Below are 22,575 nucleotides of genomic sequence, written 5' to 3'. Positions count from 1 at the left end.
TAGTTATTGCAGGTTTGCGTCATATTCTGAGTTTGCATTTCACTGTTTTGATTAATTTTGATGAATACTAAATCTGTTTTGTTTTTTGTTTTTTTGTGAGTGGGATGAATTAATGCACATTAACATTTAGTCTAGAACTACAGTAACATCATGTTCACACAGCGCACACAACGCCTCCATACTTCCAATTTCTCCCAATATGGGAACAGGAGGCTTGTCAGTCAAAAAATGGGATTACAAAGTAACTGGCGTTACTTTTTTGAAAAAGTAACTCAGATATTTTCTTGTAAATTTAAAAGTAATGCGTTACTTTACTAGTTACTTGAAAAAAGTAATCTGATTACGTAACTCGCGTTACTTGTAATGCATTACCCCCAACACTGCTGGTGGCCACCCCATTTGGAGGCAGTGCCCCAGCATGGCCCCCCCACTGAAAATGCTCTAGACACGCTCCTGTTCAACAGCAACTGTAATGTGAACACAAGAAGGGTCAGATGTGTTCTGCGAGGTCCTGGCAAAATTAGATAAGAAAATCACTATCTTTATTATCTTTTGAAAATAGTAAAGTATAACGTTAACAGAGTTTACAAATAGGTAAAGGACATGTAACCTGCTTTATCACGGATGCTCAAGTCAGATGCTTATCTGATGTTGTTGTTTTGCTGGTAAGTTATGTGTTGATCCAATTTGCAAAATCGAAAGGTAATTCAATGCTGACATTGTTTTAACGTTGAAATGCCGGCAGGCCAATTCTTGGCAACACTGGTTACTGTGGTTCAGCTATTGTACATTATTATTATTCTCTTTTTTTTTGCTGGGTTCATTGCCAAACAAGTGAATAACATTTTCCTCAGGAGAGTGACAAAAACAGCTACCCGCTTCAATGTCTGACTATTACAATTACTTCCATTAGCTTTTTGTGAAATTTGGAATAACTCTTTAATCTGTTGTTTGACCTCTAGTCCCCACCAATGACAAAATCAAAACTACACCCTTGATAATATGAATATTATGAACTATTAATTTTCTCTTTGAAAATGGTATTATTATTAATAATTTTTATTAGTAGCCTACTGGTCAATTTCGTACTCGGAAGAAAAAATAAAACAAGATAGGCCTATACACATTTTCCACATGGCATCATATCGCAGACAGAGTCGAATCACTCGATGACGTGCTTTATCAGATGAGCTCCTGCTGAAGGTGAGTCGCGCGTACACAGATTCACCTGTCCAGCGCGCGCACGCCTGCACACACTTACACACCTGCGCTCTCATGAGACTCGTTACTGACCGGAAGAGGGAGGTTTCTATACCAGTGAAGAAAGAGCAGAGGGAGAGTGAGGTGAAGCGCTGTCCTGCCTGCATACCGGAGAATAGCTTCATTTAACACACAATAAAAGGGCGAAGGACTCCGGGGAAAGTGAAATACCAACGCGAATATCTTGAAGAAACCACTGATTTTCTTCTTCATCTGTTTGGTTCATATTCAGGAGTTTATCCCAGAACCTGTAGCGGAGAGGTAAAGGTGATAACTTACTTTTTTACTATTAAGAGCATTAATTAAACTGGAATTAAACAAATGAAACATTAATCTTTTATATATTCCCATTATGGTCATTTCCATACAATAATGATACAAACAATTACTTATGAGGTCAGTTGTTTTTGAAAATATTTTCTTCTTTATGTAACTGACCATCAGAACGGAATTCGTTATATTGGATTTTTCATTTTTATACTGGATATTTTATTATTATTTTTATAATTATTTATTATTTTAAAAACTTTTAACCTACATTTTATTAAAAATAAAGAAAATAAATGTTAGGCTAATATTTGGAAACGGAGACAAAAAGTGAATGTGTAGCTGAACACAATTACACACTAAACACCTTTCAGTCTTGTTTAATTTGAAACAAAATGTAAAGTTATAAATAATTAAGTAATGCATTATGGTTCAGCCAGTTTTAATTGAACCATTAATGAAGAAACTTTTTGGAGTTGGTAGCAAGGACATTCATGAATGCACAAGTTAAGTTTAGGGCATGCAAAGTTTTTATTTATTTATGTATTATAATCATTATTATTACGTTGAAAATATTTTTTTACAGTGATTGTTAATAACAGCACTGACTGTAACTCTCTGAATTATTTCTCAGTTTGCCCTTTGGTTTATTTAACTTGCTTAACCCATCTTTGTCCATGACAGAGGTCGGATTACTTTTTAAAAGCATTTTCCGTGACATTTTCAGGTTTGAAGAAGCAACAAAAGGTTTTGAGGAGGAATCATAGGAATCTGTTCCAAGCTTATTTTCCAGTTTTCTATTTTGGATAAAGATGCCAGAGAAGAAGATCGGTGAGTAGGCCTATTTCTCTCCTTTTTGACATCATACGACTGCTGTGTTAAAGATTAACAGTGATGGGTCATGTACTCGATTTGTTTTGGTCAGTATTGATCTGTGTATTACTTTGCCACAAGGCCAAAAGGTGTGAAGACATGATGTGATGTGCCGATACAGCTATTTACCTGCACAGAAAAGCTTTTCTTAGACTAGAATTTATATACTGTATATACTTTTACTTGTCAATATTTTTTGCTCTGATTTGTGGATTATGGATTATATGTTCTACACCAAAACAGTTCTTTATAGTGAATGCTTTTCATTGTAGATGCCAGATTTGAACATTTCAGTGCTGATACATTAGGTAAATGTTGCTGTGATGTTTTAATTTGGCTGCAAAACTCAAATCATCCAGGTACGACCAAGAGAGAGAGAGAGACGGTGAGAGCGAGAGAGCAGTGTACCATGAAGAATACAAACCCCGACTCAGACAAAAGTACTACTTGGTCTCTGGTCACATGGGTCATGGCAGGTGCTGTAAACGTTCTGAGGCATTTGGGAAATTCTCAGGAATCAAATGTGAGAGAGCAAAGAGATAAAAATAAAACATCATACTGTTTCAGTTTTCTTCTGACCTCTAATGTAACTATTCAAAGCTGGGTCAGTTGAGAACCAAGGTGTGATATGGATGATCTCATTTTTTACTTGTTACTCTGGTGTTTCAAGCACATAGTTTTTTAGCTTGCATCCATGACCAAGACATTTAACAACTAGAACTGTAACTGATGCTGTGTTTCAGTCCAACATCTGATCTAGATTTAAAATTTGCTGTGTTATTAGATGCCCTCTGGAAAGCCGCTTAATAGCATAATTCACGCAAATTATTTTCTGCATTATACAACTTAGGGTAAATGACATAATGTAGGACCTTTTTACAGTGCGTGCCATAGATTGTAAGTTCCTTTACAATTATTAATCTGACTAAGGTCTATTAATTAAAAGTTTGGGGTCGGTGCGATTTTTTTGTGAGCGTACAATATTTCTTACGTACTGTAGTGTATGTAAGAAATAACGTTAGTGACTTTAGTTAATTCTCTCAGCTATTGGTGTTTGAAATTAAATTCAAAGAAAGTAAAAACAGAAGCCCAACATCATTTTTCTCATCATGTGAGAAACATCAGTCTAACATCACTTTCCTTCTGTAATATTTGTGACCATGACCTGTGGTTCCCTCAGAGAGTATAGATCATCAATCTCTATAATGAACGAATTTCCCAGCAAACACATCACACCTTGTTCTCAATAAGATAGTCCACACAAAAATGAAGATTATATAATCATTTACTCATTTACTTTGTCATTCCAAAGCTGTATGCTTTTCTCTCTTCTGTGGAATACAGAAGGTGATATTTTTAATAAAGTTGGCAATGGAACAGTTTTGCGTCCCATTAACTACTATAGTATTTTTTTTTGTCCATACATTGGAAGACAGTGGTACAGAGCCCCACACACGGGATGCAGAAAAAAATAGTATTATTGTGTGAACGAGTTACTATTTAGTTCACTCGATTTATATATTGTGCGCACAATTTACTATTTCGTTCCCTTGAATTATAAATTGTTTGCACAATTTACTATTTCGTTCCCTCGATTTATAAATTGTGCGCACGATTTACTATTTCATTCCCTCGATTTATAAAGGATGTGCACAATTTATAAATAGAGAGAACAAATGAGTAAATTCATTTGCATGTTTTAGTAAATCGAGGGATCGAATTAGTAAATCGTGAGCACAATTTATTTATTTTTTCTTGCATGTCATGTGTGGTGCTCCATACAATGAAACCCAAAATGCTCGGTTACCAAATTTCTTCAAGATATATTCTTTTGTGTACCACAGAAGAAAAAATTATGACAGAATTTTATGACAGACTAATTTTACACCTTCAGGGAATTAGAGATTTGTATAACTTTTTTTGTGCTTGTTTGATTCATGAGGATCATAATACTGTAAAGAGTTGTTTCTAGGTTATAGGTCCTTATGACCCGAAGGCTTGTCAGTTCAGATGCAGAGCTGCAGCAACCTGTTGTGTGTGTTTGTTTGCTCTGGGGTTATCAGACAGCACAGTCTCTGCTGTTGTCTGATGTCGCATGGGATGACTGTTAATCATCACACCAGATCTTCTGCACAAGCTCTTCACAGTTAGGAAAACACATGTTTTGTGATGTTCCACAAGACAACCGCATGTGCAGAACCTCCTGTGCATCTAAGCAGAATCTGAAGCCTGTCAATCACAAAATCCTACATGTCTCACTCCTACATGTACATGTTTGTTTGCTAAATATTACAACCCGAATTCCGGAAAAGTTGGGACGTTTTTTAAATTTGAATAAAATGAAAACTAAAAGACTTTCAAATCACATGAGCCAATATTTTATTCACAATAGAACATAGATAACATAGCAAATGTTTAAACTGAGAAAGTTTACAATTTTATGCACAAAATGAGCTCATTTCAATTTTGATTTCTGCTACAGTCTCAAAATAGTTGGGACGGGGCATGTTTACCATGGTGTAGCATCTCCTTTTCTTTTCAAAACAGTTTGAAGACGTCTGGGCATTGAGGCTATGAGTTGCTGGAGTTTTGCTGTTGGAATTTGGTCCCATTCTTGCCTTATATAGATCTCCAGCTGCTGAAGAGTTCGTGGTCGTCTTTGACGTATTTTTCGTTTAATGATGCGCCAAATGTTCTCTATAGGTGAAAGATCTGGACTGCAGGCAGGCCAGGTTAGCACCCGGACTCTTCTACGACGAAGCCATGCTGTTGTTATAGCTGCAGTATGTGGTTTTGCATTGTCCTGCTGAAATAAACAAGGCCTTCCCTGAAATAGACGTTGTTTGGAGGGAAGCATATGTTGCTCTAAAACCTTTATATACCTTTCAGCATTCACAGAGCTTTCCAAAACATGCAAGCTGCCCATACCGTATGCACTTATGCACCCCCATACCATCAGAGATGCTGGCTTTTGAACTGAATGCTGATAACATGCTGGAAGGTCTCCCTCCTCTTTAGCCCGAAGGACACGGCGTCCGTGATTTCCAACAAGAATGTCAAATTTGCACTCGTCTGACCATAAAACACTATTCCACTTTGAAATAGTCCATTTTAAATGAGGCTTGGCCCACAGGACACGACGGCGCTTCTGGACCATGTTCACATATGGCTTCCTTTTTGCATGATAGAGCTTTAGTTGGCATCTGCTGATGGCACGGTGGATTGTGTTTACCGACAGTGGTTTCTGAAAGTATTCCTGGGCCCATTTAGTAATGTCATTGACACAATCATGCCAATGAGTGATGCAGTGTCGTCTGAGAGCCCGAAGACCACGGGCATCCAATAAAGGTCTCCGGCCTTGTCCCTTACGCACAGAGATTTCTCCAGTTTCTCTGAATCTTTTGATGATGTTATGCACTGTAGATGATGAGATTTGCAAAGCCTTTGCAATTTAACATTGAGGAACATTGTTTTTAAAGCTTTCCACAATTTTTTTACGCAGTCTTTCACAGATTGGAGAGCCTCTGCCCATCTTTACTTCTGAGAGACTCTGCTTCTCTAAGACAAAGCTTTTATAGCTAATCATGTTACAGACCTGATATCAATTAACTTAATTAATCACTAGATGTTCTCCCAGCTGAATCTTTTCAAAACTGCTTGCTTTTTTAGCCATTTGTTGCCCCCGTGCCAACTTTTTTGAGACCTGTAGCAGGCATTAAATTTGAAATGAGCTAATTAAGTGGATAAAAGTGTAAAATTTCTCAGTTTAAACATTTGCTACGTTATCTATGTTCTATTGTGAATAAAATATTGGTTCATGTGATTTGAAATTCCTTTAGTTTTCATTTTATTAAAATTTAAAAAACGTCCCAACTTTTCCGGAATTCGGGTTGTATTAAATAGCCCATATAAAGTTAATTCTGATTACCCCTGATCAGTCTTGTGATGGAATGTAGTTTAGTTGGAGCCTTGGCTAATTGGTTCAGAAATCCACCTGTCATGCTCCTTATATTGTCATATCGGTAACACTTTAGAATAGGTAACACCTATTACTTGCTTATTAGCATGCATATTACTAGAATATTAGCTATGTGTTAGTGCTAATTAAGAACATATTAATGCCTTGTTCTACTTGACCTTATTCTACATCCCTGATCTTACCCATTGCCTAATCCTAACAACTACCTTACTAACTTTTAATAAGCAGCAAATTAAGAATTTATTGAGAGAAATGTCGTAGTTAATAGTTAACAAGTGTTACCTATTCTAAAGTGTTACCTGGATTATATGCATTTATGATGTCAGATGTGCATATTCATATATAATTCAATGGAAATAATACATTATATTTATATATTATATAAAATATTATATGTAATGTTTTACAATATAAAACTATAATATATTACATACATAATATTTATTTATATATACCTAAATAATTTTGATTTGTATAATTGATAAAGAGATAAAGGAAAATTTTTCCCCTTCATTTTTACTGATTCACATCAAGAAAATAAAAATTAATCAGGAGAAACAAAAGTTGTTTACACACACTCAATATATAGTTTTTTAATTTAATTTTATGAATATCTTCGAGGTCATACTGAAATCATTTGATTCCAGACTTTGGTATCTTGGCAAATCTTAACACAGTTGCCTCTAGGACATTGTTGACATTTTCTCTGAACCTATAGCATCTTATAGAAAACTCTTGTGAGATTATGTGGGTCTTTTTATTTCAGGATAAACATCTAAGAAGCAGGATGCATACGTCATTTGTATATCAAAGTCATATTTATGTGTGGATGTGTTTTATTTGGAATGATAATGGTTATGAATGAGCAATACTGGTCAGTGCTTTAAACAGTAGCCGTGGTGAATGCTCAGTGCATGCAGGAATGGATGTATTGTTTGGTCACTTAACACTGACTTGGTTACATCTTTAGGAACATGCTGACGCTGGTCTGTGTGTGTTTGTGGAGAGATAGCTGATCATGGCACTGAGATGATGTCCTATGTTTACTTTAGCAATGAGGAATTGATGACTTTGGACTATTGATCTCATTCATGGTTGTACTTTTCTTTCATCAGCTGTCATGCTTTATGTGTTTGCGCACAGGCATGAATTTTAACATTCACAAAATTTTAAACTGCTGCTTTAAATATATGTTTTGTCCTGTACTGAAAGTGTTGGTTTCTGTCCTACAGGAGGTCCTGGGATGAGTATCTTCAGCCGGTGTCGGGTGGCAGCTGCTGTAGCTCTGATCTTGATCATACTGGGAGGGCTGGGAGCTGCCATCTGGGCCCTTGGTGAGACTTTCTGCTTGCTGATTTAATGGAATACCGCAGTCATTCCAGAGACACTTTACATGTGATTTTGTTTTTTTCAGTCACGTATCTTAGAACAACAGAAGATACTGGATTATTTGATGGTAAGCATTGTTCATTTGTACTCATATTTAAATAATATCTATTTAATATGTATTATATTTAATATACATTATATAAATGTATAATATATTTAATTAAGATATATACATTATGTTGCTTAGTTTTTTAAATAATGCTGCATTTATTCTGAAATACAATAACAACTTTAATTTAACATTAATTTAATTTAATGTATTATGTTGCTCTCTTATGATCAACTTCTTTAAATTACCTTTCCCCCCCACATCAATCTACACTCCACACACCATATACTGACAAAGCAAAACAGAATTGTCACAAATTCGTAAATTTATAAAAAATGAAATAAGTACATTGCATAAGTTTAAGTCTCAAGCTCTGTCAGGTAGGATGGGGGCAGGCAGGTGCACATTTTCTGGTTTCTCCAGAAATATGTGATTGGGTTCAAGCTCAGGCTGTGGCTGGGCCACTCAAGGACATTCATAAGAGTTGTCTATAAGCCACGCTTGTTGTGTGCTTAGGGTCACTGTCCTGTCAGAAGATAAACCTTCTGCCCAGTCTGTAGATGAAAATAATATATTTATTATATTTATATTTTATTTAATAATTTAACATTTTGTATAATGTATATGTATAAATGTATAATTAATATTCTTAAATGTATAATTTTGGGCGTGTCTACATGGTGGTCAGGAGTGGCACTGGCCCCCCATGAAACCCCAGGTTACTCTCACAAAACTGGTCATGTGCTTTTAAATATACAATGTTCTTTTATGAATTGGCTCTGCTCTCACTCAGATATTGTGTGTACATGCTCAAACATTGTCTTCGCATTACTGAAGACCAGAAGAGCTTTTTTTTCTAATACAGGTGAGGAGTAAGCTTATCTCACTATGGAAGCGAGCTGATTATAGTCAGCCTTCTCTAGTTATTTATTTTATTAATAGCCTACTTATTTTAGTTAAGCGCTGAAATTATGAATATGGATTTATTCAATAATTTTGCATGCAATTTTGCATGCAATTTGAAATTTGTATTTTGTTGTTTTTGTATATAGTTTTCCAATTAGTGTATCAACCAGATTCCAGAAATAATCACTGAGGGTGCTTCTGAAATTAGATGTGCTCTAGTCTTAATGCATTTTCACATATGTTGTCCCATATATTGCCATGGTTATCACTATGTCTACTTCAGTAGCATACTTACTACTTGCTAGTATAATTCAACAAATGGCATCCAGTTATAATCTCAGAAATAAAATAGCATTTCACATTTTCAATCACAGTGGAAATGTTGAATGAGGTCATGCAGTGTGCATTGCATCGTATGATGCAGTATTACACTGTGCATTCTGCTTGTATGCTATATCCATGCAACACAGAGAGTGTGTCCGGTCATCTTTAACAGTATGAACATGCTCACTGTCTTGATCATGTTTTGCAGTGCAGGTGAGCGCAGCAGACCAGAGGCTGCGAGTGTTCGACTCCACCCAGCGGAGGTGGAAACACATCTGCTCATCCAGCGCCAACCAGCTCATAGCCAACATCAGCTGTGAGGAGATGGGCTTCGTCAGGTAACAAACACACAACACCTACCAGGTTCACAGCTAACTGTGAGAAATTTTGTCAAGCCGGTTTAAATTAATGACTGAATTTGATAATTGTTTCAGTCATGTCTTGATTTGTGTTTTCCTCCATATTCAGAGCAGTGAATTTCTCAGTGACATGTGCTCCTGATAATAGTGGTGACAATGATTTTTTCTGCGTGAAAGAGAGTGAGTTAACATATGGGAAGAAGATAAAAACAGCCCTATATCCTTGGTGAGACATTGCCATTTCATATGACTAAAACTAAATACATACACAGCATGGACATTACCAAACTGAAATGAAAAAATCTACTTTGAAACCCCCATCAACTATTGTTTTAATATAATTAAATTTTTTTTAGTAATATTTTGCTTGCAAAAAAATGTATTTCATCAGAATACACAGCTAATTTTAAATGGCCATCAAATCCATCATCATATTAGATATGATTTCTTAAGGATCATGTGACATTGACAACTGGAGTAATGGTTGCTTAAAATTCCATTTTGAATTTTAACAAAAACTAAACAATAACTAAAGGCTAAAAACCGGTAAGCTCTCTAAAACATTCTGTTTAATTTCTGTTACAGTAAATGTGACAAAGGTCAGATAATTGCGGTGATTTGTCAGGGTAAGTGCTACAACACAAGCATATTTGTAGCATATTGAATATTTGCACTGCAAATGGTTTGTTATTTGTTTGCTCTCCATCGCTGTAGACTGTGGTCGTCGTATGCTGCCTGAAGAGCGGATCGTGGGGGGAGTGGATGCCCGCCAGGGTTCGTGGCCGTGGCAGGTCAGTTTACAGTATGATGGAGTTCATCAGTGTGGTGGATCCATCATTTCAGATCGCTGGATCATCAGTGCTGCACACTGCTTTCCTGAGTGAGTGACATACACTTTTTACTACTAGCTTTTCTAAAACATGCTGGTGTGTCCCAATTTGTCTACATATACACTATTTTATGCTGTTTTTAGTATGTATAATAATAGAAAAATGTAAAAAGAAAATTCACTTAAAATGTCCCGATGATGCACTTAATTAACATAAAAAAGCGAAGTCTGGAATGTTTAGCTTTAGTTACGCAATGGAGGGCGAGGGGCTATCAGACTCTGATATCGGATGACAGAATAACCGATTGCATGGCTTTAATACCTTGAAACTTCATTGTTCTTAAATTACTTTCATCTTAAAATTATTTAAAACATTAACCATACCCATTTTTAAACTACTTCACACTTTCTGGCTAGGCTTTCTCAAACCAACACCAAAATTTGGTGCCTGTATCCTCAGGAGGTATCGTCATGTTTCACGCTGGCGGGTTCTGATGGGAACGATCTACAACACTCCCATCAGTAAGAACGTTGTGATCGCTGAGGTGAAGACGGTTGTCTACCACAGCAGCTACCTGCCCTTCGTCGACGCCAACATTGATGACAACAGTCGTGACATAGCAGTCCTGGCACTGACAAAACCTCTGCAGTTCACTGGCAAGTTTTTACATTCAGTTACATTGAGTTTTACATTGAGTTTTACAAAGTTCATTGGCCAAAATCCAGCTCCATATAGATGCATATTAAAGTAGGGTGACCATGTCCTTTTTACCTGACACATCTTGACCAGGATTTCTATATTGCCAAATATATCCAGGTTTTGGCTTTGTTTGTGCTGCACAGACCAAATGGTGACATCTAAGTACTGTGAGAGCTACAGAGAGCAGACAGCTACTTATGCTTTCAAATCGCTCTCACGGTACGCTTAAGTTGAACACACCTAATATGTGTGCGTATTTGCATCACTTTGAGAGATCCCACCTGCTCACACACTGTACACACACACACATTGGTTGATTATGCACAATGCTTGCATGTTATTGGTCTAACTAATTTTTGATCATTACCTTCAGCAAGTATGAAATCAGGAAAACAGGGCCAAAACTGAAATATTTGAGGCAATTTAGAAATTCTGGCCAGGACGTGTCATACAGTATGTATGGTCACCCTAATTAAACATCACATGTGTTCTGACTGGCTGTGACTATGCATATTTGCATTCAGTTTGTACAGAGAAATGATTGGAAACTTTTATTTTTTTACTCTCTGGTTAAAATCTTTTATCTTTTATCTTTTAAATGTTACTGTAAATGTCATGTTGAGTTTTTTTGTGTGTTGTGTTGTGTTGTGTCCAGGCATTTCAGTACACAAGTATTTGCATAAAAGAATACATTCATAAAAGAAATGGCTCTGTGGAACATGGACAAATCTTTACTGGCAGCAGTTTAATCACAGTCTGTTATGAGTTGTTTTTCATTAGGTTCTGGTATGTTACAGGTCTGTCTGACTGAACACAGCATTATAGTTAAACCTCGCTCCGGTCTCAGGTTGCTCGTCCTGAGAACAAAGCTCCTCTATTTCCAAGTGGCCTTGAGTTGAAACAAGATAATACAGGCAGAATTTTCTAGAAGGACAAAGCTTTGCCTCATCTCCACAGTGTTCTGTAACCATTAACTAGAATGTTGTAGGGAATATTTTGGATTTGATTCTGAAAATGTATCTTTTCCCAATGTGAATTGAAAGAAATAGAGCATTAGAAGCTAAAAATTGCTCATCGTTCCCTCTAGTGTACTTTTATAGTGTTGTGTTTGACCGTGTGAAATGGTTTTCTTCTCAGTTGACATCAGTTGTTTTGGTGTTTTAGATTATGTCCAGCCAGTGTGTCTTCCTACCTATGGCCAGCGTTTGGGAGATGGGCAGATGGGTACAGTAACCGGCTGGGGTAACATGGAGTATTATGGTTAGTAATAGTAATCTCATGCTGTCATACCGTCTCAGAAGTGCTGTATTCCACTGTTTATGGTCTCTTTTTAGTCTGTCTGTCTGGCTTTGGCCTTTTTTTGTCAGTGAGCTGTGTGAGTGATTATGAGTCAATACACTTACTTGTGATAGAAACCTAACAGGCGTATCACATCATTCCAGTGTTGTTATCACTTGTGAAAAAGAAGTGTGCTTAATCGTATTGAATGTGCCCTTGTGGTGTACAAATCTACAAATCTTTAAGAATATTTTATAAAAAAGGTACTTGCAAATAAGATATAAAAAGACATAAAACACTACACTACACAACACTAGTCTATTTAAAGAGAGTACACATTAATGACTGTTTCTTAATGCACTTTAATGATGTCAAATGAATTTTTTTTTTTATTTAAAGGTCATTTGAAATAATTTCAACAATCCTTTGTAAAACTGTTAAGAAGTACACTTGATGTGTTGAAATGTATATTTACAAATATATATTTAAAAGCATGACATACAGGTTTCAATTAAAATTACAAGTATATTAGAAAGTACACAAAGACAAGAAGTATTTATAAAGTTACATATGTGACCCTGGACCAACAAAAACCAGTCTTAAGCGTCAATTTGTCGAAATTATGATTTATACATTATCTGAAAGTTGAATAAATATGCTTTCCATTGATGTATGGTTTATTAGGATCGGCCAACATTTGGCAGGGATACAACTATTTGAAAATCTGAAATCAGAGGGTGCAAAAAAATCTAAATACTGAGAAAAATTGCCTTTGAAGTTGTCCGAATGAATTCTTAGCAATGTATATTACTAAACAAAAAAATAAGTTTTGATATATTTACGGTAGTAAATTTACAAAATGTATTCATGGAACATGATCTTTACTTAATATCTTAACAAAAGAAAAATGTATAATAATTTGCCCCATACAATGTTTTTGTGGCTATTGCTACAAATATACCCCAGCGGTTTTGTGGCCCAGGGTCACATATAAAGAAGTCCTACTTAAGTGGTTTAAAAAAGCACTCTTACATTCAGTTAATTACATTTAATATAAATGTAAACTATAATTCGAATCAATTGTAAATAACATGCAATTAACAGTCTGAAAATATTACATTCGATTCACACTTTAGTATTTTCTTTTAAAGTATATTATTTCCATTTCAATCTTTTATAAAGTATGCTAAAGTGCACTTCTTTTTCACAAGATTAACTAGAACTTTGCTAATTAAAATAATACAATAAGTAAAATATACTATAAATATTAGATGAAAAATAGTGATATATAGATTAAATCTAAACAGAATAAAATTTTATTATATAAAAATATTAAATAAAAATAAAAGCCTATTCAAAATATGAATAAGTATTAAGATAATATATAATAATAAATAGCACTGCATCATTATCATTCTAGCATTATTCAGTTATGGTTAAATTTTTAAGAAATTGTACAAAATATAGTTATACTCTTAGAAAGTTGCATGTTTATTTATGATGCTACCCACTTGCTGTTTGTTCATAACACTGGTTCATGTATTGTTGTCTTTGTATTAATTCTGTAAGAATAATTCAAGATCTCCCCCTCTAGGTGGCATATTAACCCTTTCAATCCCACAAAAGCGTAGAACATCATGGTTATGGTATCTAGCTGCAGCCCATTTTAATGCCAATGTTATTAAAGACCTACTTTGAACAAATGTTCTGTTAATGTTACTAGATAAACATTTGTTCATAATTTTGAGAAAATTGTGCAAAAACCCAAAGTGAGTGAGAACATTCCCTGTTAGCTGAGTATATGTCATGGCATTCACAATTATATATTTTTTATGTTTTATATCTTTGTCCTATGTATTATGTCCCAACAGTGAGAAAAGGTAAAGCAAAAGTTACTTTCAATAAAAAGGGACAATGCAACACACTGTGATTAATGGATTTTTATAATAGTAATGTAATTTTGTTACAAATAACAATGCTTTTAAAGGTATAGTTCATCCAAAAATGTAAAATCTGTCTTTATTTACTCACCCATTTTGTCATTTCAAATCTGTATGATTTAGTTTTTTTTCTGCTTTGATGAATGATGGTAACGACTTACATTCAAAGTTAAAGGTAACTAAATTTGTTTGGTTACCAACATTCTTCAGAGTAACTTCTTTTATGTTCCACCAAAGCAAAGAAAGTAATACAGATTTGGAATGATGTGAGGTTGAGTAAATGATGACAAAAATGTTCATTTTCAGGTGCACTATCCCTTTAAATATGATAATTCCAACAAGACTTGAAGTCAACAGTAGACATTCGTTTGAAAAAGCATGAATATTCCTTTTAAGGGATTTCAGAAAAGTTTCTGTTTCACAAAAACACCCTCTTTCACTTCTCTTTATATCTCTTGAAGGCACTCAAGCCAACATCCTCCAGGAAGCCCATGTGCCCATCATCAGTGATGTTGTTTGCAATGGCCCGGATTATTATGACAACCAGGTCACAACCACCATGTTCTGTGCCGGTTATGAGAAAGGAGGAACCGACTCCTGCCAGGTATCCGCCACTCAGCTATGACATCATCAGTCCAGATGGAAAGAGCATCTCATGTCCACTAGAGGGCGACATTCATACCTAATGTGCAAGATGTGGCTGTGTGGAATTGTGAAGTGATATGAGATGTGATACTGTCTCTCATATGATGTCAGGGGGACAGTGGTGGTCCTTTCGTAGCATCAGATGTCCTGTCTAAGACCAGCCGTTATCGTTTGCTGGGGGTGGTGAGCTGGGGTACAGGCTGCGCCATGGCCAAAAAGCCCGGCGTCTACACACGTGTGTCACGCTTTCTGCCTTGGTTATCCACAGCCACGAGGGTGAGTGATGCAGGATGATGTCACACTTTCAACAGCATATCTACATATCATCAAAACAAACATTCTCTAACATTTTCTCCATAGATGTATGAAAACTCCCCAGGGGTCCACAAAATGGCACGAGCGGTTACACCATAGCCATTCAGAGCGGACAAATGCTTAATATAAGACTGAAATGTTGCCCGTTGAGGTCAGATGTGTTGCTCACATCAGTCTGCGATCAGACTTCTGGTGTTCATCAAATGTTCTGTGATGATCAATCTGTCTCAAGGACAATATCTTACCCACGGAGGCTAAGAACAATTTCTGATGCTGTACTTTTGGGGTTTGATATGTTTATGAACATAGCATGTTTTATTAACATTACAATAAAACATGCTATTTTTCTCTGAAAATCTGTATAATACGATATATAAGGTAATCAAATTAGCAATTTTGGCTAAACCCAAAACCCCTCATAATATATGTGTGTATATATATATCTATATATTTATATACACACATAAATATATACATACATACCTGTGTGCTTGTATATGTGTGTGTGTGTGTGTGTGTGTGTGTGTGTGTGTGTGTATATATAAACTTTTTTTCACACACAAAACCAGTTGATAATTTCAGGCTATAGGGTATTTTTATCCTACTTTATTGCAAAACAAATTAAATCCATGTTGATATTCAGCTCTAGTTCATTTACTAAAAAAAAAATAAACAAAGAAACATAAAAAGAATCTATTAATTTAAGTAATATAATGCTATACAAACAGGCATAACATGGACTCCAGACAGTAACACACACACACAAATACAATTTTATCACAGTCCTAAATCTGACAAGAACTTTATAACAACTTTATATCAATCTACAGTATTTATATCAAATTTGTTTACTAGTGGCACAGGTCCAGTCAAAACCTGTAGTGCATGTACTTGTAAGAAACATTTCACCGAATTATACAGGCCTCTGTGAGATGTGCCATGATTAAATGTGTACTTAAATAGGTTTTATGAATTGAAATGGCAAGAATGGTGACATTTGAAAATGTTTCATGAAAACTACACATCTGATGTATTTTACATGTATTATATTATATTTTCTCTTCTTTTTTCTTAAAGTTGCCCCTTTTATGCCATTTTTACAGTTCCTAATATTATTTTGGCAGACTCCTACAATAGTATTACATACATGCAAGGCCAAAAAAACGCTTTTGTTTTTTCAAAATATGCATTTAATATCACCTAATTTTCCAGCGATTCTCAAACGATTCGTTTGAAGCAGTTCAAAGATTCAATGTCTCTAAACCCCTCCTTTCTGTGAGCATACTCTGCTCTGATTGGTCAGATGGCCCAGTCTGTTGTAATTGGTCTACGGCGTACAGCGGTGTCAGAAATGCTACGCCTTTTTCAGTAGTTCTGTATTTTGAACGCTCTACTGAAAATATAAACATCTATTTTTTATAACACTTACAGGTTGTGATTCAGTGAAGCAGCTGGTCCAGATAAACAGGGTACCTAGCCATCTTTCAAAAGCAACCGTTTCATGAATTTGGCATTGAACTCCCTGAGATTAGAGAAGAAATTGTCAGTAAAATGACAAGTTTGTGGGCAGGGTCAAGTTGTTCACGGCCGGCCAACATAGAACATAGGCGTGCATTATACAAATATATTACCCACGTCAAGGAAGTAGGATTCGAATTCCTAACGACTCGTTTAGAGAGCTGATTCTTTATTTTTGGAAATAATAACTTTATTTATCATGCACTTTCAGCTTTACAATATTGCTGATCCTTTACATTCACATACAGCTACATTACATAATACATGAAAAGCAATATTGGAAATGGCATAATAGGGGCAATTTAAAGATGGGTTAAGCATTGAAGTCACATGCACAAAATGTAAAGTTACAAACCAAAGACTGGTTTAGAAAGCAGTGTGAATAAACCGTGGCAGTCAGTATTGTTGCTTATATTGTTGTACATATGAATAGCTTCCTTACAATGCGATGCACTGATTAATTCAATTGTATGTCTAATTTTATGATAAGCTGCTATATTGTTATCCAGATTTTGTACCATAACCTTCTGAGTAACATTTTGTAGTAATTTGGTAGCTCTTTAGGCCTGTTGAATATGACAACAATAAATCTCAAAAAGCATTTGGCTTTTGATATATAAATATGCTTATTTTTCTGTTTTCATGTTCATGAAACTAATTGATATGAATATGTGTACAATACAGAATTTCTGACCTTTGACATAGTAATCTCACTTTTCTATTTCATTTTTTTTTTGTGTTGCACCCATATATGACTTTTAAATACTGAAATAAAGCCTTTTTTAATAGTAATACTTTGTGGTTATTTTTGTTTGTCCTTTAGAAACTTGACATAAAATCATCTATGCATTTAATGATTTTTATATATAAATCATACTTAGCTGTGTGTTAATAACACACACACACACGCACGCACGCACACACACACACACACTTATGTTTTTATGTTAATGTTGAATAAATGTACAATATAGCAAATTCTGACCTTACACTTATACAGTACTTTTTACTGTATATACATGACTTTAAATACTGAAATAAAGTAATTAATTTTATTTTTAATAAAACAAATTTGGTTATTTTTATTTGTGCTTAAAAACACTTAAAAATGGTCAAAAAACATCTAAGCATTTAATTATCTACATTAATAAATGTGTAAATGTTCATGTTAAAAGTTTATTTTAATTTAATTTCAACATGTATATACACAAAAATGTTTTGCTTATAATTGTCCTTAATTGTATCATTATTATTATATGCCTGTATTATAATGTGTATTGTAGTTGTTTCAATCCTGTAAACCGCTTTAATTTTCACAGTTTTCTGATGATATTATAGGTTTGTACAAATTAATATAACACATATCAAATCTGAATGCTTACAGGATAACTCTTTCCTTCATAAAAACTTGGCATCCATGGAATCATTGCTGGGTGGAAAAAATGTGTCTTTCTGGCTGATGTAAATTTTTGTTTTGGCAGTAAAATGCCTTATACTCAAATGGCAGTTCAGTAATGCTAGGATGGAGGGAAAGCATAAAGAAATCAGTGCTAAGCACACAAGGAAGTGGAAAGAGAGCGACACTCGTGGCTGTAAAGGTTGGAATAGGGTATGTCCCAGCCCAGCCTAAAACTTTCTTGTAAGAGGTCCTTGCAAATGAGCATCCTCCATCCGACAGGGTGTTTTTCAGCACAGCTTCTACTGAGAAAGAGCACCGCTCTCATCTGCTCCACTACTGAGCCATCGCTCGAGGGACTGGACCAGCAGAGAGGGCTTTTCGTGGCCCTGTGACAACTGATGAAATGAGAAGGATGAAGACCCAAACCGCTGTCCATCTGATGTGGCTCCTGATTTTAGTTCTGCAGTTTGCTTCGCTTACCAAAGGTGTGTTTTCAGGTTTCATTTTAATGCTTATGGTTAAAGAAAATGGCAGTTTTTGTGATAGATTTGGATAGTTCATGTTCCTCGACTTTTTAACTTCCATTGAATAAGCTGTTGTGTTTAATAGGACAATACAAATAGCTGTTGGTAAATTGGTTGGATTTTCTAAACTTTATATTTTAATTGGCTCAAAATGAGAGGATTTTAAAATTTCTTTATTCATTTTTAGACTTTATTGGCTAGTTTGTGTACAGGTGTGGTCATTAGAATAGTCAAGTTCATAATTTCTTAGTCAAATGAGTGAAACCCTCCTCTTTATGCTGTTCCTTCTCTCCTGTGCTTTAGGTCTGGATCATTTTATAGTTCCTCAGAATTTGACCTCAGAGACCGGAAAAACTGTCACCTTTGAATGTGGTGTCAGTGGATTGAATGGGCAAAAAATCTGGTTTTACATTATGGGTTCAAAGGTCAATGATTCTATGGCTTGTCCAGGAGACAAAACCAAATACTTACCCGCTCAGGTGACTTCTGCTTAAACTATTATGGTGCACAAACTGTAAACTAGCACTGGTGTTTGGACACACCTATCATTATGACATTAACATTTCAGAATCCACTATTAAGAACATTTAGTGGAATGGAAAGGTTCTCTTGAAAAGTTATTCATGGAACATTCAATGCCAAAAAGAATATTTATTTTTAAAAATGCAGATGAGTTGAGTAAAGTCTAATTTTTTTTTCTTGAAATCATTTGTAGTCACTAATGAGCATTTACTTTCTACAATGACATTTAAATGGATTCGCTTGAAAAAGTAGCTGACACCACAGTTTTTATATATATATACAAATATAATTTACTCCACTTTCCACTGTAGAATATTTCCAAATGATGTAATTTCATAGGTGCTATAAATTTATAGAATGTTTTATTTTTTAATTGTTATACCTAATAATAAATAATAATAATTATTATATTTAACAAATGAAAGATACCCTTACACTGACCATAACTCTTTTCTTTTCCCCAGTCAATGAAAGCTTACTGTTATACAAAATCTAGTGGAGATGTAGCTGCTTGGGAAGTTGCAGGAACATCAGAAGATGACAATAGCACAATTTTTTTGTGCAAGGTCAATGGTTTAAATGACAAAATTGGACATCTTTATGTGTATGGTATGTTACTAGCAATTAAGTGTGTGTGTGTGTGTGTGTGTGTGTGTGTGTGTGTGTGTGTGTGTGTGTGTGTGTGTGTGTGTGTGTGTGTGTGTGTGTGTGTGTGTGTGTGTGAATGTAAACAGCCACTTGTCTTCATGTCTCTCTGTGTTCCTTTCAGCAAATGATTCTTACTATGCAAAGCTCATTGGATACGTGATTGGGGGATTTTTAGCTGCCCTCATTACCATTGTTGTGGCTTATATCCTGTTGAAAAGATCAGAGAAAGTACAGCATTGCTTCAGTGAGTTTCCTATTACTTTTATACTTGCAGATGTACTGCACATTATATACACAAAACCAGTCTTAAGTCGCTGGGGTATATTTGTAGCAATAGCCAAAAATACATTCTATGGGTCAAAATTATACATTTTTCTTTCATGCCAAAAATCATTAGGATATTAATTAAAGATCATGGTCCATGAAGATATTAAGTTCCTCCTGTAAATATATTAAAACTTAATTTTTGTTTAGTAATATGCATTGCTAAGATTGCTTATAATTTGGACAACTTTAAAGGTGATTTTCTCAATATTTGGATTTTTTTGCAACCTCCGATTCCAGATTTTCAAATCGGCCAAATATTGTCTGATCCTAACAAACCATACATCAGTGGAAAGCTTATATATTCAGTATGAATCTCAATTTTAAAAAAAAAGGTCCCTTATGACTGGTATTGTGGTCCAAGGTCAAATATGTCTGATTTACATGAAGAGATATTGAGTTAAAGACAGATAGTTTCTAAAGTTTGGTCTTGTTTTTAGGGTCGGTGGGTGGAATCCAAGATGACATGCAATCTGCACAATCTAAGCAATATTGAAACCCCTCTCATTCCCCTTATGAAAAAATGTGGATCTGACAATAATAATTATAATATAGAACACACACCATAATATAATATATGTAATATACAGCATGATTTGAAAGGCCGGTGTTTCCCAGGTTTCAGTCTTGTCCAGTAGAGGGCGTCTTCACTTCTCTGGTAATGTTCTTGGTTAAATTTTTTTTTTTTTTTTTTGGTCATTGAGCAACATTTTAATTTACTATCATAACTGTATTTCAGTTTCTAACCCTAACTAACACTAAAGTCAGAGGGATCCAGGAATATGTTCTGTTGGCTTATCCACTTTAATCATCAAGCAACTCCACCTATTAATAATGTATATCTAACAAATGCAAAGACTGGATTATTTAATTGAGGATCTGATGTTCAATGAATAGTCAAGTACTCTGTGTCATTGTTATGCTGTTTACAATATACATTTAATTGAGTTAGTTTTTATTTTCAATTTAATGTAAATTATGCACAACTTTGACTAATTTAATTTCATTTTATACTGCTACAAGTGGCTGAATGACAAAATTCACAGCACACAAACTGAGGGTAGCATTGAGTAGATCAATAGTAGATGGGTCAATATTGACACAGGTGGTTGGCTGCACCCTGGAACGGCCGTGTTTCTCTTCTACTATGCTTTCAGTCCATGAGCATTTAGTTTTAAAGTTTGGCTCTGAAAAAGTACGTTTAAGCCTGTTTTGAAGCTTTGACTATTTGCATACTGTATGTTCTCCAGCATTTGTAAACACACAACAACCATCTGCTTTAGCTCACAGTCAGATTTAAGTTTAATGTTGTATGATATTTTAACCATATGCTTATATCAATTAAAAAAATTGTAAACATTATTGTAAACATCTGAAATGTAGATGAGAACATTTTCAATCAGATTAGACGGTCAAATCTAAACCATTTATTTTGTTATTTTTATTTTGCCTTTATTTTAATGCTTTGTTTTCTTTAGAGACTCAAATACATAAAAATTACTCTTAATAAGAGTAATTTAATTAACCTATTATTTTCGTTTCAAATTCTTGTAATATGTTCAACTGACATATCATTGAGGCTTTTACTCTCTGTTTTATCAGCATGTACTTTTCATAAAGGTGATTATCTTGTATAGAGACTTTTATTTGGGCTCAGTTTGACCCAAGTATAAATATATTTTAGAATAACACAATAAAACAAATAGAAATCAACAAGTGGCAGGTGTGTGTTTCCACAGTGTGTACACCAATCAAAAAATAAATAAATAAAAGTGAAAATTCATTATATTTACCAATGGTGTTTCTAAAAGATATTTTATCAAATGTTGGAGAAAAAAAAAAGTTATTTAGGAGAAGTCACCCTACGCTGAACATTTAAAGCTCAATCGATTAGCAGAACTAGATCTTATCATCTTGATATACGTTACTTTTTAAATTTTATTCTTTATTATTTTTGATGGTGTTCACGACATCAGCACAGCATTTATAAAAGAGTCGCATAAGCTTAGTTTTTCCTTGGAGTCTTTCAGATGTCTGCTCCTGATTCATGTGTTTGCTGGAGATGCCCTATAAAGAGCAGCTCCCTGACTGCATGTGCAGGCTTAAATACTGCGGTTAGGGTATATCATTTCTTCTGGAATGGTGCAGTAGGGCAGATTGTTGTTCTCTATATATATGACTGTAATCGGTACTGTTAATAAATAAATATTCCTTTACTACAAAAGCACATAATTTTACTAAATTTTCTTTGCAGTGATTAGGATGATTCTTCATGCACACACCCTAAAAAGAGGCATTATTTTTCTAATAGGCACTTCTTTGTTTACTTGACTTGAAGCCTTTCTAGAGACTTTAGCCAGACTTACATGACAAAACATTGAGGTATAGTTATTTTTTCATACTGCCAAATATAAAATCCTTAATATATGACTTTAAATAAAATTCAAAAGATTAGTGTACATTCTTGTAGAAAGGTCCTAAGAATACAAAAAAGTATGATACATATTATATACAATGCACCAGTATA

The 22,575-nt window shown here is 34.7% G+C and overlaps 1 protein-coding gene across 1 annotated transcript; it reads left to right on the top strand.

Annotated features, from left to right (window-relative positions):
• Positions 1-1,193: 1,193 nt before the first annotated feature.
• Positions 1,194-15,601, top strand: LOC132103376 (serine protease hepsin-like). The gene is made up of 13 exons (XM_059508439.1): positions 1,194-1,521; positions 2,255-2,358; positions 7,612-7,713; positions 7,794-7,835; positions 9,256-9,385; positions 9,516-9,632; positions 9,992-10,032; positions 10,121-10,286; positions 10,696-10,892; positions 12,100-12,195; positions 14,615-14,757; positions 14,910-15,074; positions 15,159-15,601. Exons 2-13 carry the CDS (start codon positions 2,340-2,342, stop codon positions 15,210-15,212), a joined length of 1,272 nt encoding a protein of 423 aa, XP_059364422.1. The 5' UTR covers positions 1,194-1,521; positions 2,255-2,339; the 3' UTR covers positions 15,213-15,601.
• Positions 15,602-22,575: the final 6,974 nt, after the last annotated feature.

Source organism: Carassius carassius, chromosome 24 (assembly GCF_963082965.1).
Source record: "Carassius carassius chromosome 24, fCarCar2.1, whole genome shotgun sequence".
NCBI lineage: Eukaryota > Metazoa > Chordata > Actinopteri > Cypriniformes > Cyprinidae > Carassius > Carassius carassius.
Note: the sequence above shows the minus strand (reverse complement) of the source record. Positions and strands in the feature narration are given on the sequence as shown.